The sequence below is a fragment of the Lucilia cuprina genome, chromosome 2 (genome assembly GCF_022045245.1).
Source record: "Lucilia cuprina isolate Lc7/37 chromosome 2, ASM2204524v1, whole genome shotgun sequence".
NCBI lineage: Eukaryota > Metazoa > Arthropoda > Insecta > Diptera > Calliphoridae > Lucilia > Lucilia cuprina.
This window is the reverse complement of record NC_060950.1, coordinates 30,933,772-30,947,240: the sequence shown is the minus strand read 5'-3', so window position 1 is coordinate 30,947,240 and position 13,469 is coordinate 30,933,772. Positions and strand designations below refer to the sequence as shown.

The 13,469-nt window shown below is 29.7% G+C and overlaps 3 protein-coding genes across 8 annotated transcripts in view; 2 read left to right on the top strand and 1 right to left on the bottom strand.

Moving 5' to 3' along the window:
• The first annotated feature begins 1,585 nt into the window (after nucleotides 1-1,585).
• On the top strand, nucleotides 1,586-8,519 carry LOC111688739 (menin). Of its 6 annotated transcripts, none has more exons than XM_046951664.1 (6): nucleotides 1,586-2,795; nucleotides 3,167-3,814; nucleotides 3,876-4,543; nucleotides 5,230-5,776; nucleotides 5,843-5,936; nucleotides 5,998-8,519. In XM_046951664.1, the coding sequence occupies exons 1-5, from the start codon at nucleotides 2,468-2,470 to the stop codon at nucleotides 5,890-5,892; spliced, it is 2,241 nt and encodes a 746-aa protein (XP_046807620.1). In that variant the 5' UTR covers nucleotides 1,586-2,467; the 3' UTR covers nucleotides 5,893-5,936; nucleotides 5,998-8,519. The 6 variants fall into 6 exon arrangements, with proteins under 6 accessions (XP_046807620.1, XP_046807605.1, XP_046807598.1 ...); XM_046951649.1 differs by having other exon boundaries at nucleotides 5,831-5,936; XM_046951642.1 differs by having other exon boundaries at nucleotides 5,230-5,936.
• A 3,596-nt stretch (nucleotides 8,520-12,115) lies between these two features.
• The window catches only part of LOC111688741 (filamin-A-interacting protein 1), a 1,421-nt gene continuing 67 nt past the window's right edge, over nucleotides 12,116-13,469 (top strand). Inside the window, exons 1-2 of the mRNA XM_023451249.2 lie at nucleotides 12,116-12,494; nucleotides 12,551-13,469. The exon at nucleotides 12,551-13,469 is cut by the window's right edge and continues 67 nt beyond it. Of these exons, the coding sequence (XP_023307017.2) occupies nucleotides 12,206-12,494; nucleotides 12,551-13,446 (1,185 nt within the window). The 5' untranslated portion in view covers nucleotides 12,116-12,205 and the 3' untranslated portion in view covers nucleotides 13,447-13,469. The remainder of the gene's footprint in view (nucleotides 12,495-12,550) is intronic.
• The window catches only part of LOC111688742 (probable 26S proteasome complex subunit sem1), a 444-nt gene continuing 424 nt past the window's right edge, over nucleotides 13,450-13,469 (bottom strand). Inside the window, exon 2 of the mRNA XM_023451250.2 lies at nucleotides 13,450-13,469. This exon is cut by the window's right edge and continues 211 nt beyond it. The gene's annotated coding sequence lies outside the window, so the exon portion shown is untranslated.

Genomic DNA, 13,469 nt, shown 5'->3' with positions numbered 1-13,469 from the left:
TTTTTCGACTTTTTCCGACTTTTTGACTTTTCGACTATTTTCGACTTTTTCCGACTATTTTCGACTTTTTCCGATTTTTTCCGTTTTTTCGACTTTTATCGACTTTTTTCGACTTTTCGACTTTTATTTACAAAGTCGACTTTTCGGCTTTTTTCATAGACGATAGTCGAGTTATCGACTTTTTTGGAACAAAATAGTCAACTTCGACTTTTCGACTTTTTTCGACAAAATGTCGATTGTTCGATTATTCGAAAGTCGATTTATAGACAACAGGCCCGAAAGAGGCCAATGTGTATTTCTTCGGATTTGATGTACATCCTCCTTTCAAACAAACTAACTAACGCTAATGTGCGTTAAATTTTTTTTCTGAAGCAGGCATTATATATGTAAGTGGAAGAGTCAATTATGGATCGATTCTTATAAAACTCGGTGAAGACAGCTTAAAGAAAAATGTTCTGAAAATGTCTAACAATCGCGTGAAATCGCAAATTATAATGATATAGAAATTTACTTTTTACAAATTTTTAAAGCTTAAATAATAAACATATAAAAGATCGATCCAGAAAACAGTCGCAGTGATTAATGGTCAAAAATTGATCGATTAACCGATCGACGATTAAACGTTTGAATACCCTTATACATAATATATTCCGATGGAATTCTATCCCGATATCATAATTAAGAGGAGGGCTTTATATGGGAGATTATATGACAAATTTTTAGACCGATTCGGAATATAATTGCTTCCTTAAATCATTATTAATTTATAAATTGCATTATTAAAGAATGTTTGTCGTGTGAACATTTCGCTTTAAGTGATTTTCAGAAGTGTAATTTCACTGGTATAAACGAAAGTATACTTAAAGAATTGAACGCATCAGGTTTCCAGATATTATGTTATAAAATTTTAACAATATTTGTGAACAATTATGGGAGATATAAAAAATAATTAACCGATTGTAATAATTTTCAGCTATTAGAAACGTAATATTCTGAATGATTGCTTGGACTTTGCATAATCTCCGTTATTTATAGAACGATTTTCTTGATTTTAAATGACTAATATCTCGAAAGCATGTCTGATAGAACTATCAAATATTCCAATCTTTCAGATATCTGGAGTATTCCGAAAACTTCAACTTACATACAGACGGACGAACGTGTTTAAATCTTCTCGGCTATCTAGAAGATCTAGGATTTTATATGTACTTTATAGGGTCCAAAAAATGTATTGAAGAAATTACAAATAAAATGACAAACTTATATACATATATCTTTATAACGGAGTTAAAGTGAATATCTCCAATTCATATTCTTATAAGTTCTCTTGTAATTTTCACCTTGTCAAATGTACCATGTGTATTGCCACAACTGTAAATTACAGCAATCTGGCGTTAAGGTGTCAAAGGAAGGAATATGGCAACTCTTGCTTTGATGTATCATGTTTGTAAACACGCCGCAGTAAAAAGAAAAACAAAGACGTAATAAGTGGAAAATACTAAAATTTTCAATAAAAACTAAATTAAAAATTAATAAAAACATTAACAAACTAAATGTAACAGTGGTTTTTAAAAATATAAATTATAGTTTAGAGATTATATGATACTATAAAAAAGCAAAAAAATTTCATCATATTTTAGTGTGACGAAAAACATTTATTTCAAAGCGATATGTAATTAGAGTTTTGTTGTTGTTCTTTTTTTTAACACAAGAGAAAGTGTGGAACACGAAATCAAAAAGTGTGCGAAGTAATTTTTTTTCTTTCCCAGAAAGGGGGTGTTACAAGGGCAAAAGGGTCGTCGTAATTGTCGTTGTCGTGATTTCGTAAAGGAATTTGTCATATTTTGCGTGAATCATAGATTACAAATTAGAATCAACATGCTGAAAAGTGTTTAAAAATTAATATTAAATTACATGAAAACAAAATTGCCAACAAAAGGATACAAATAGAAAAAACTAAAATTATTTTAAAAGTGTGCAATGAAATAATACTGATATTATTGTTGTAAGAAGGAGTTTCAGCAAAACAGATGCGCTCGCTAATGTGGCATTGCAGTTTTGGCGAACAAGGTGCAAAACAGGCGAAACAAAAGTGGTTTGTCAACTTGTGGCGTCGTCAACTGGTAGCCAAATAACCAAACAACCAGCCAGCCAGTCAGCAGTCAACCCTGTACCTAAAGTACAGGAATAAAAAAAAATTAAAAAAAATTTAATTGAAAGAACTAAAGAAAAAACTACAAATACGAATTAAAAGAACAGTTGCATTGCGTCAACAACGGTGGCTAGAAGGAGTAGTGTAAACGCAGTTAGTATAACATTTTTAATTGGTCTCATCATCATCAACATCATCGCCTAAAACTAAATTCTGGAAGAATAAAGCGACAGAAGAAAAACTTATTTGTTCTTAATTTTGGATATATTACCTCAAACATTGTTCGTTCATTGTAATTTCTAAATTATTATTATCATGGCCACTGTGACGCGTAGTGCTAGTAACAGTCCCTTGATATCATTGACTTCACCTTTGGATCCTAGTTTGTTTCCATTAAAATCCATCAATGATGTTGTTAATTTTTTTAAACGTTCATTGGAACTGTACCATACACAAAATGTGGAGCCCGATTTGACATTGTTATCAATTGTAGCTGGCTACATTGAGTTGTCTCTAACGACTGGTGATGCTGCTCAAGCAGCTGCTGCATCAGCTGCCGAACATGCCTCAGCAAGCTCATCCTCATCGGCAGTAACACCTTCATCTTTGGTTGGTATTGTGGGCAGTGGTTTATCAGCGGCAGGTGTGTATTATTAAATATGTTGTTGTTTTTTATGCATTTTTGTATGTTTTTGTTATCAATGTGAGTTTTTGTTTTGTTTTTTGTTGTTCCGTAAGTTCAAGGTGTTTCAATTCTAATTGTTCGTTTTTTAATATTGCCATGTGTTTTGAATTTTAACGGAAATTACAATTTTGTAAAAATTTTAAATTTGTGGTTATTGTTCTGAAATATTTACTTTCGTTTTAAAGAGAAGAAATTTCCAAGTTTTATATCTTGACATAAATAAACATTGGACCTTTTTGGTGCCTTTTTATACTGTCCAGTTTCATCAAAATCAACAAAAGCAGTATATACTTATTTTGTATTATTTTAACTCTGTTATATATTTTCAGCACATAACGATATAATAACAGGAAATTCAGTACCCTTTCCCGAAGTTACTTACGAGCTGGTGTCGGGTCTTTACAAAAAATTTCAAAGTATTCTTTCTATAGTTGAGAAACCAAAAGTATCATCGACCTGCAATAGCCGACAAGCTACTAGGGAAGTTATTAAAAAGGTATCAGATGTTATCTGGCATTCCTTGATACGTAGCAGTTATAAAGATCGTGCACACTTACAAAATCTTTATAGTTATTTGTCTGGTAATAAGCTGGATTGCTTCGGTGTTGCTTTAGCAGTTGTAGCTGGCTGTCAACTCTTGGGCTATAGAGATGTGCGTTTAGCAATATCTGAGGATCATGCCTGGGTTGTATTTGGCAATAAACGTTTGGAAACTATAGAAATAACATGGCATGGTAAGGGCAGTGAGGATAAACGTGGCCAGGATATAACTTCAGGCATAGAATCAGGTTCATGGTTATATTTAGGAGGACTGGCAGTGGTATGTGATAAGCCCATGGAGGTAGCAGCTATAGCATCGGCTATAAACATTTCTCTATCGGCGAATAGTGATTGCGTAGAAGTACAAGAACTACAGCAAAGATTATTGTGGTTACTCTATGATATGGGTCATTTAAGAAAATATCCTATGGCTTTAGGTGAGTTATTTATAGGTCATTAAACTTTAATTTTAAACTAAAACATGTTATTGTTATTTAGGCACTCTTGGTGAATTGGAAGAAATAAATCCTACCTCTAAACGAGTAACCTGTGAACAACTTTATCGAGAGGCTATAGAATCGGCCAAGGCTCACTATAAAAATCATCATGTTTATCCCTATACCTATCAGGGTAACTATTTCAATCGTCTAAATAAGTATCGTGAAGCTTTTGCCGCTTGGGCAAATGCGGCCGATGTTATACGTTTGTATACGTATCAGTGTCGTGATGACGAAGAAATCTACAAAGAACTTTTGGATATAGCTAATGAAATGATACCGTATGTTATGAAAACCGAGAGTTCTGGTCATTCGGCTCGCAGCATATTACGAGATTCTGAAGTATTTGCAAATCTGTTAAGATTTTATGATGGCATTTGTCAGTGGGAAGAGGATAGTTTAACGCCTATTCTACATATTGGTTGGGCTAAACCGCTGGTGAATAATATATGTAAATTTGATTATGATGTACGCTCTCAGGTTGTTATTAAGGTACCCGAAGATGAACCGCAGGCGGTTCGTGGTTCGATTGCACAAACAACAACTGAACAACAACATCGTGATCATGATGAGAATACAAATGAGGCTAAAGCACAAAAGGTGAACGCAGGTGACATGAGTTCGACACAGCATATCGAGGGAAATAATAATTTAGTTAAAAAAGAAGAGGTGAGTGGAAAAAACGGAAAAGTTTTTTATTAAACAAAAATCTGAAAACCATGTTTTTTTTATAAAAAGAAAGTTATAAAATGGTGTGAAAAGCTTTTTTAAATAATTCTATAATAAAGCTTTTTTGAGATTTTATTATATTTAATGATTTGTCTTAAAAGAAACAGTTATTTAAAATAGCTTTTTGTTGAAAAGCTTTTACAAAAGATATCTTTATAAAAATATGTTTTTATGAAAAAGCATTAAGTGATAAAGCTTTTAATAAAAATAATAGCTTTTATGAAAGAAACAAAGAATTTTAAATCTTTTCATGCTTTAATACAGGCGATTTTTTTAAAAGCTTTTTATGAAATTTTTTTGTTTTATAGAAAAAGCCTTTTAACGGAAAAAGTTTATGTAGATACTTTAAATAAAAAGAGCTTTAAAGGAAAACTAATTAATATAACTTTTTAAAAAAACAACTTATAAAAAAGCTTGTAAAAAAAACGTTTAATGAAAAGAGCTTCTAATAAAATTTTTAATGAAAAGCTTTTTACAAAAAAGCTATTAAATAAAAATAACTTTTTTGAAAAAGCTTTTGATAAATATATATTTATATTGATACGGCTTTTTAGAAAAAATGCTTGTTTTATGAAAATAAGCTTTTTTAGAACAAATAATATAGTTTTTAAATTATTTTTTTACAGAAATCCAATGATGGTAAAAAATGTGAAATGCCAACAACATTGGCCGATTTAACAGCAGCATGTGGAGAAAAAATCCTAAATCCCGACTTTCTACTACAAGGTGGCGGACAACCATTTGCAGAACAACAAAAACTTAACAATCAACATGATGAGAACACCAATGGTACAGATAAAAAAGCAAAAGCTCCGAAAATTGAGACAACAACAACATCATCATCATCACTAAACGAGACAACAACAAAACCAAACTCTCTAACGGACTGTAATATGAGCAATACGCGAACGGAACAATCATCATCATCGTCGTCGTCGACGTCATCAGCATTAATACAAACTCTGACGACAGCGCCATTACCGACACCTGTGATAGACGAAGAAGATCCTTTACACTATATGTTCAAGAGACCAGTTATAACGTTGTATAGTCAAAAAATGAAGGGCTTAAAAGATTTGTTATTGGCTGAGAAACTAAATACACATGCGATATCGCTGCAAGTTACCGCACAATCGGTGGCAAGCAAAAAGATTCGAGGCGTTGATAAACTAGGTAATCATACTACAAATTCAACATATTCAACAGTTAATCTATCAAGTACTACAGATTCCTCAACAGCGGGCGATTCAATTGCAGTTTCAAGGCCTAAACGTACACGAAGGGAATGAGTTCAGTGTAATAACTGCTGCTGTGACAGCGGGCTGTGCCAGTGGTAAGTTTGTTTGCAGGCGAAAAAAAAGAAAATATATTACAAACTAATCTTTGCTAAGTAGGCTTTTTAGTGAAATTACAAATCGAGGCAAAAATAAGGCTAGAATTTTTTTAAGGAATCTATAGGGGTGTGGGTATGTGTTAATAATGAATTTAAGTTTGCAGGATTTAAAGAAAGAGAGAGAGAAGGTAAGACACTTTTTATTTTCTTTAAACATTTGTATAGATTGTTAAAACTATTGGGACAAAGGAGTCTAATGAAAAATTTGTTAAAAGAATTGCAAAATTTAGACATTTAGATTAAAAAGAAAAAGAAAAAAATAGAAATATATTAAGTTTATTTCCTTATTTTTCCATTTCTAAAAACTTTTTATTGTAACGCCTAGCGTTTTCTATGTTTCATTACAAAAGAAAACATATTTTATCTTTAAGACACTAGAAATAAAAAAGCATTTGCTTTATATTTTTCTCTAAATGCTTTTTCGTTAGCCAGTGCACTTTTTCTTTTTTTACATAATATTTTTGTTTAAATTTACTATATAATTTAAGAAAATATATATACAATTTATTTATCTTTCCATGATTTTTATGGTGCTCACTTTATTTTTACCTTTTATGACACAAAATTTACTATATCCTATTATATGTTTTAGATTTTTTATATTTGTTTACGTTTAAACATAACGATTATTTACTTACACCCCCTTATTCATAAACAACATTTTGATTTTATAAAAGGTTTATAAAACAAAATTTTCATACGAAATTTGATTTTTAAATCGTTTATAAAATAAAAATTTGTTTATGAATAAGGGGGTTAAACTCAAAAGCGCGATAAAACCTAACTGAGTATAATGAATTAACTAATTATATCAGAATCTTTAAATTTTTAACTGTATTCAAGTAAATAAATACAGTTAAATGATATATTCTTAATTATGATTATTTATAACTTTAAACAGATTTAAAGCTTTGTTTGGATATCTTCGTCCACCAAATTATATATTGGCCTATATTGAGCTATTCTGCATTTCAATTTGAATTGAAATGGTCACGCCTACCTTTTAAAGGCATTACCCCCAAAAAGAGAGTAAATGTTGATAATTTCTTTTGGAATTATAGTTAGATAGATACTGATCTTTTGTTTTATTTGTTCACGATCTAAAATGTCTCGCTTTAACCTGAATAAGGTTAAACCAGGTTTAACCAAATAATGAAGATTATCTTTATCTGAAAAACTCGCCCTTAGGAAGACTTTAAACGGTTATTGTGTTTTTCAGTTATTGATTTAGGATCAGTTAACTGTGTTAGTATTCCCAGTTTTTTCAACAATGAACAGCTGATTTTTGCAAATATTACTTTTGTCAGTCGTAATTTAGGTCTGAGTAATCCCGGTTATTTCTTAAACAAGTTTAGGCTTGTGTTTGTTGCCTGGCTTTCGACAGTTTTGCGTCTCGCTCGCACTGGTGTAATGTATTACTTCATATAACTGTTCAAAGTTATATGTTGTCTACATTAACCTCGTGATTTCGTTTTACCTCAAGTGAGATTAAGTTTTATTGGTGGAGACCATAAAATACTCAAACGTTTATACCCTGGTGGAGACCATTAAAACTCAACTGTTTAAACCCTGGTGGAGACCACTAAACTTCAACTGTTTATACCCTGGTGGAGACCATTAAAACTCTTGAAATTTATTAGTGGAGTACCATTAACTTAAGCGTTTAAAGGTTTCCAGCTTCCTAGATGAAGATATAGGTCGACTTGGAGGATTCCCTTTAAACCAACGTGGGACACCTTGGCATTTTATGAGCTCGGCCAACAATTCAAATAATCAAAAAAAAAATATTACTTTTGTAAAATGAAACGGGCTGCCTACAAATTGCCTCGGAACAACACCTGCACGAGGAAACGAAGGTCCTCCCAGTCAAGGAACATAATGTGATGTTGACCAAACAGTTCTTTCTGGGATGTCATCGGAAAAGTAATCCCAATTTTAGCATCACACAGTTGGATACTCCACCGAGGCATGTCGGGAAGGATCTTCGTATATACGAGGGAAACATATGCTTATATGTGCAGGATCTACTGGATCATTCCTCGTATTCGGCAGCTTTGAACGATATTCATAGAGACGCCTTAAATTCCGCGGTTACAGGATACCGCATGAATGTCGTACTTGAAAGTCGCCCATAGCAGACACGGAAGAAAACCTGACCAGCTTACATTTTCTTCACTTAGGAGGAAGCTTTCTGATAGACCACAAGTAAAAATGTCCTTAATAAGCTTTCCCTAAACATGCCAAAGGCACATGTGCCGCTGTAGTAATTGCGTACTGTGACGATGTGTAAAAAATTAATTCCTATCTATAACTGTATTAATTTGGGGTATAAAAATTGGTGTTTATTCTCCCTAAAGTTCCTTTTAGTTCTCTTCTGACCCGGTTATATCTCATACTACATTCTTTGTTTACATTAAACCTAGTTTAATCTATGTGTTGTGTTTTTCAGTTTAACTTAGGGCGGGTTTCTTACTCATCAGTTAAACTAGGCTTAACTTGCTGTTAGATTAAACTCGGAACAAATTTAGTCGAACTTTAACCGATAATTGTGTTTTTCAGTTTTAGATTTAAGCTCAGTTAACTTTGTTAGTATTGCCGAGTTTTCACTCAAAAACATAAATAATGAACAGCTGTTTTTTGCAAACAATACTTTTGTAAAATGGAAAATGTTAAATAAACATTTAAAACAATAATAAATAAAACAAAACAGGAAATAGCAATTTATTTAAAATATTAAGTTTTTGTTCTTCCGAAATCATTGTTTTATTGTTTTTGTTAATTGTGTTTTCTCACTTATAACTTTGGCCAATTACATTCAGTTAAACTAAGATAATATGTAACTTTACTGATAACTGAAAAACACGAAACATATATTAAACCAGGTTTAACCAAAAAATTAAGATTATCTTTATCAGAAAAACTCCCCCTTAGTATTATTTAGTGTTAATTGAAAAACACATTCATAAGTTAAAGTCTCCCTTAAATTTGTTCCGAATTTAATCTAACATCAAGTTCAGTCTAGTTTAACTGAGTAGTCCAAACAGGGAATTGTTTCGACTTGAAGGCAATACATGACTTAGCTGACTTTACATATATCTCGCTGCTGAAAGTTTTAAGTTAACAATTGGCAACAGATTGTGCCAACCATATCAAGACTTCACTTAAGCCGCGCTTTTTATACCTACTACGCGTTCTACGCTTCAAGTTACATGTCACGCTTTTTATGCGTAATTTTTTGGTTTTATTAAAAAAAACTGTGTTTTTTTAGTTTTTATTTATTTTTCATCATTAAACTCATTTTATTTTATTCAAATTAATAAATACGCATTAAATAAAGAATATAAAATGTCAAAATCAGCTGACATGTTTTTGCGTGTGACGCTTATAAAAGTAGTAAATAGATCTACTTTAAGCATTCTAAGCGTTAAGGCATTCTACGCATTTGTGCTTGTAACTTTCATCATACAAATACATTGATTCTATTTTTTTGACAGACGCCTAGAATGCGAAAAAACGTAGAACGCGTGGTGTTGACCTCCAGCTATAATCCGCATATATTATCCACCTAAACTTTGCTTTAAATCTGTTTATATTTTAAAGTTTAATTCAATTTCCTCTCCAGATCTTTTCATTTATTAATATTTAATTTACAACCTAATACATTTATGTAGTTTATGCATAGTACTTGTCTTTTTATTATATTAATTATACTTCCTAATACTTTTGTGATATGTTTTTTTTTATTTTATTATAACTTAACTTAATTTTATTTTACAAACAATTACTAAATATTATTTATTTATATGTTTAATTAGTAAATCAATATTTTTTTTTTATAAATTTCTAAACAACAATTTAAGCACAAAACATCTAATACTAATAAAGCTCAAGTTTAAAATTTTCTTTTGATTTAATTTTATTTTAAATTTATAAAAAAAAAACTGTTAATATTAAAGTCTATAATATTTGTTTCAACATTTCCTTATAATATTTTGAAAAAGTATTTGTTAAATAATTGATTGATAATAAACATTTAAAATGAATTTTGTTAAAGACAGTCTGTGATGTATTGAAAATATAACAAAAAAAAAATATTTAAGAAAAAGCAAAAACAAATCAAGCACACTAATTAATAATTAAACTAACTTATTATATTTTTTGTAACTATAATAAACAAAAACAAAAGCAAATATTTCTATTATAATAAATAATACAACAACAACTTTAAAGGCAGGAAGTTTTATTAGTTATGGTCAGCAGGACTGTGTGTTCTAAAAATAGAAAGAACTTTTCTAAAAGCGAGTTAAATAAAAAACAGTCCTGTCTGTTTTTTAAATTAAGAAAATTTGTGAAAAAAACGAAAATAAATGTTAAATGTTTTAAATTTAAATAAAAAAAAAACAAAAATTAAAACTATATACGAAACAAACAAAATATATATACTTATAAACAAATCATTATTTAGTATTAAGCAAAAATAAGAAAAAACAAATCATGAAAACTTTAAATATAAACGTTTGGCGCGAAAATTATAAAAAAAATATATATTAATCTTAATCACATATTAAAAAAATACTTTATTTTCTTAAAATGTATAACAAATAACAAATATTATTAAACACAAAAGAAACTTTTTGGAAAATTGTATTTTTTATATTCAAAATTATATTTAAAAAAAATTATTTATTTATGTTAAAAATTAAAAACATGTTTGGGGAAAATTCGTATTTTTATTATTTGTTTTATGTAAAACACTACTTAATGCCAGCACTTAAAAACAATAAAAGTATGTATATTCAAAAAGTAACGAAAAAAAAACAGACAGTTCCGAGTATACTTTATACATATATACACACTTACAGTTTTATGCAATAACAATATAACAATTGAACGTTTAAATAGAATCTTTAATAGTACATATATAACCAGCTTAGCTCAATATATTAATTAAAAATAAATGTAATACATGATAATTTACAATATCTAATTACTAAATCAAAATAAATAATACCTAACAAAAATAGTTCTTTTTTTCCCCCTTCAACTCCTTTAATAATAAACAAGTTATATATATAGAAAAACACTCCATAAATGTTTAAAATGTTATAAAAAATAAAGCTAAAACTAACAGAAATATGTTAAAACTATCTGAAACGGGTTTATTTCACAATTTATTTTATTATCTGCTTCCAACAATGTTTGTTTTTTTAGTTTTGAAATAAAAAAAACTGTGAACTAAAGTCCTAAATTTGTTTTATAAAAAAAAAAATATATATTTCTTATCAACTAACGAACTACTAGGGTTCTATAGTTGAAACGAAAAGTCGACTTTTTGCATTTTGTAAAAAGTCGACTTTTCAACTTTTTGCATTTCATGAGAAGTCGACTTTCGACTTTTTGCATTTAGTTAAAAGTCGGGTTTTCGACTTTTTTTCATTTAATTAAAAGTCGATTTTTCGACTTTTAATATTTTATAAATAGTCGACTTTTTCCGACTTTTTTCGACTTTTTCCGACTATTTTCGACTTTTTCCGACTTTTCGACTTTTTCCGTCTTTTCGACTATAAAGTTGCCAGAAGCGTAAATTTATAATGTTGCCATTTAACATTATATTATTATTATTATTTATTATTATAATTATTATTATTTACTATAATTAATAAAAAAAATATTAATATTTTTTCTATTTGTTGCAATTTTTTGAGTTTTTTCGACATCTTTCTATTTTCGACCTTTTCCAATTTTTTTTTTGACTTTCGACTTTTTTCGACTTTTTCCGACTTTTCGACTTTTTCCGACTTTTTTCGACTCTTTCCGACTTTTGGACTTTTTCGACTCTTCGACTTTTTTCGACATTTATTTACATAGTCGACTTTTCGACTTTTTTCATAGACGATAACTCGACTTTTTTGGAACAAAATAGTCGACTTCGACAAAAAGTCGATTGTTCGATTATTCGAAAGTCGATTTATAGAACCCTACTACGAACTACTTGTTTTCTTAATATTTTTACAAATATTTACCAACACTGTTAACAAAATGATTGACATCACATTCGTGTCATAAACTTGGCAGCACTTCTCTCTTAACAATGTCATTTGAAAGCAACTCTGCAAAAAAAAACAAGTTTATTTACATTTTTAAAAAATAACGCGCTTTATCAAATATCATTTTTTAAGTACATATATTAAAAAAAGAAACATAAAAATATGTTAACAAAGGAAGATGTTGATAGTTGGAATAAATTATTTCCAGATTGTCAAATAAATAAAACAAATTTAAGTAATCCCACTGAACATTTTCTAACCAATGCTTTGGTCAGCTATTTACGGCATTTTGGCATTAACATAGAGCCTCCTTTTAATTTGCAAGCTGAAAATAAAGAAAATAATCGAGAAACCCGGCTATTTTTAATTACATTGGCCCGGCAGATTGATCATTTCTTAAAAATCACCGATAAAGCCTATTCATTTACTTATTACGATCTAATAAGACCAAGTGAGTACAAAAGAATGTATTCAAAATATACTTAGTAAAATATTTATTATCTACAGCTCCTAAGAAGACTGCCCACATGTTGTATATCCTGCTAAATTATTACTATTACTACAATCTCTACAAGGAAAATGTTTTTAAAATGGCCGGTGATAGAATAAATCAATTGGAAGAGTTAATGGGCATGGTGGATGATAAACGTCGCGATAATGAGATAAGAAGAGAGGAAAATAAGAATATGAAATCGACCATAGAAAATTTAATGGAGGAAGTGCCCATCGCTCGTAACAAATATAGAGAACTAGAAATAAAACGCAATCAACAAGATGAGGAAATTCGAAAGTTGAGAGATACCTGCAAAGAACTTAAGGAAAAACTGGAACATTTGGAAGATCAAAAGAAAATTTTACGTAAACGTGTCGTAGCCGATGATGAATCCGATGAATTGCACAAACAATTACAGCAATTAAAATCTGAAATAGCTGAACAAAAAGAAATTGAAATATCGAATGCAACAAATTTGAATGAGTGCAAAGAGAGCTATGAAAAATTCCAAAAATTAAGCAAAGAAATTGAACAGGCACAGGAAATTATACCACTACGTCTTATTAAACAAGTGCAAGAAACTAATAAGTTATTAACAAGAGCTGTTAAGGATGATCATGATTTGCAACTAAAACATGATAACTTGCTACAGGAAATCGAAGATGAGAATCACACAAAGTGTTCCCTGGAAGAAGAGAAACAATACAAAAAACAAGAATTTGAAACAAAACAAAATGAGCACTTAAAGATTAACAATGCTAAAGAAAATGTATTAAAACAAAGAAATACCCAATTGTTACAATTGCAAGAAGAGGAACATATATTTGAGTGTCAACTTGAAGAGCAGAAGGAAATAGCCCAGTACTTAAGGGAAAATATTTCGGAAATTTTGGAACCCTATGAAGAATAATTGTTTACTTATATTCCTTTTTT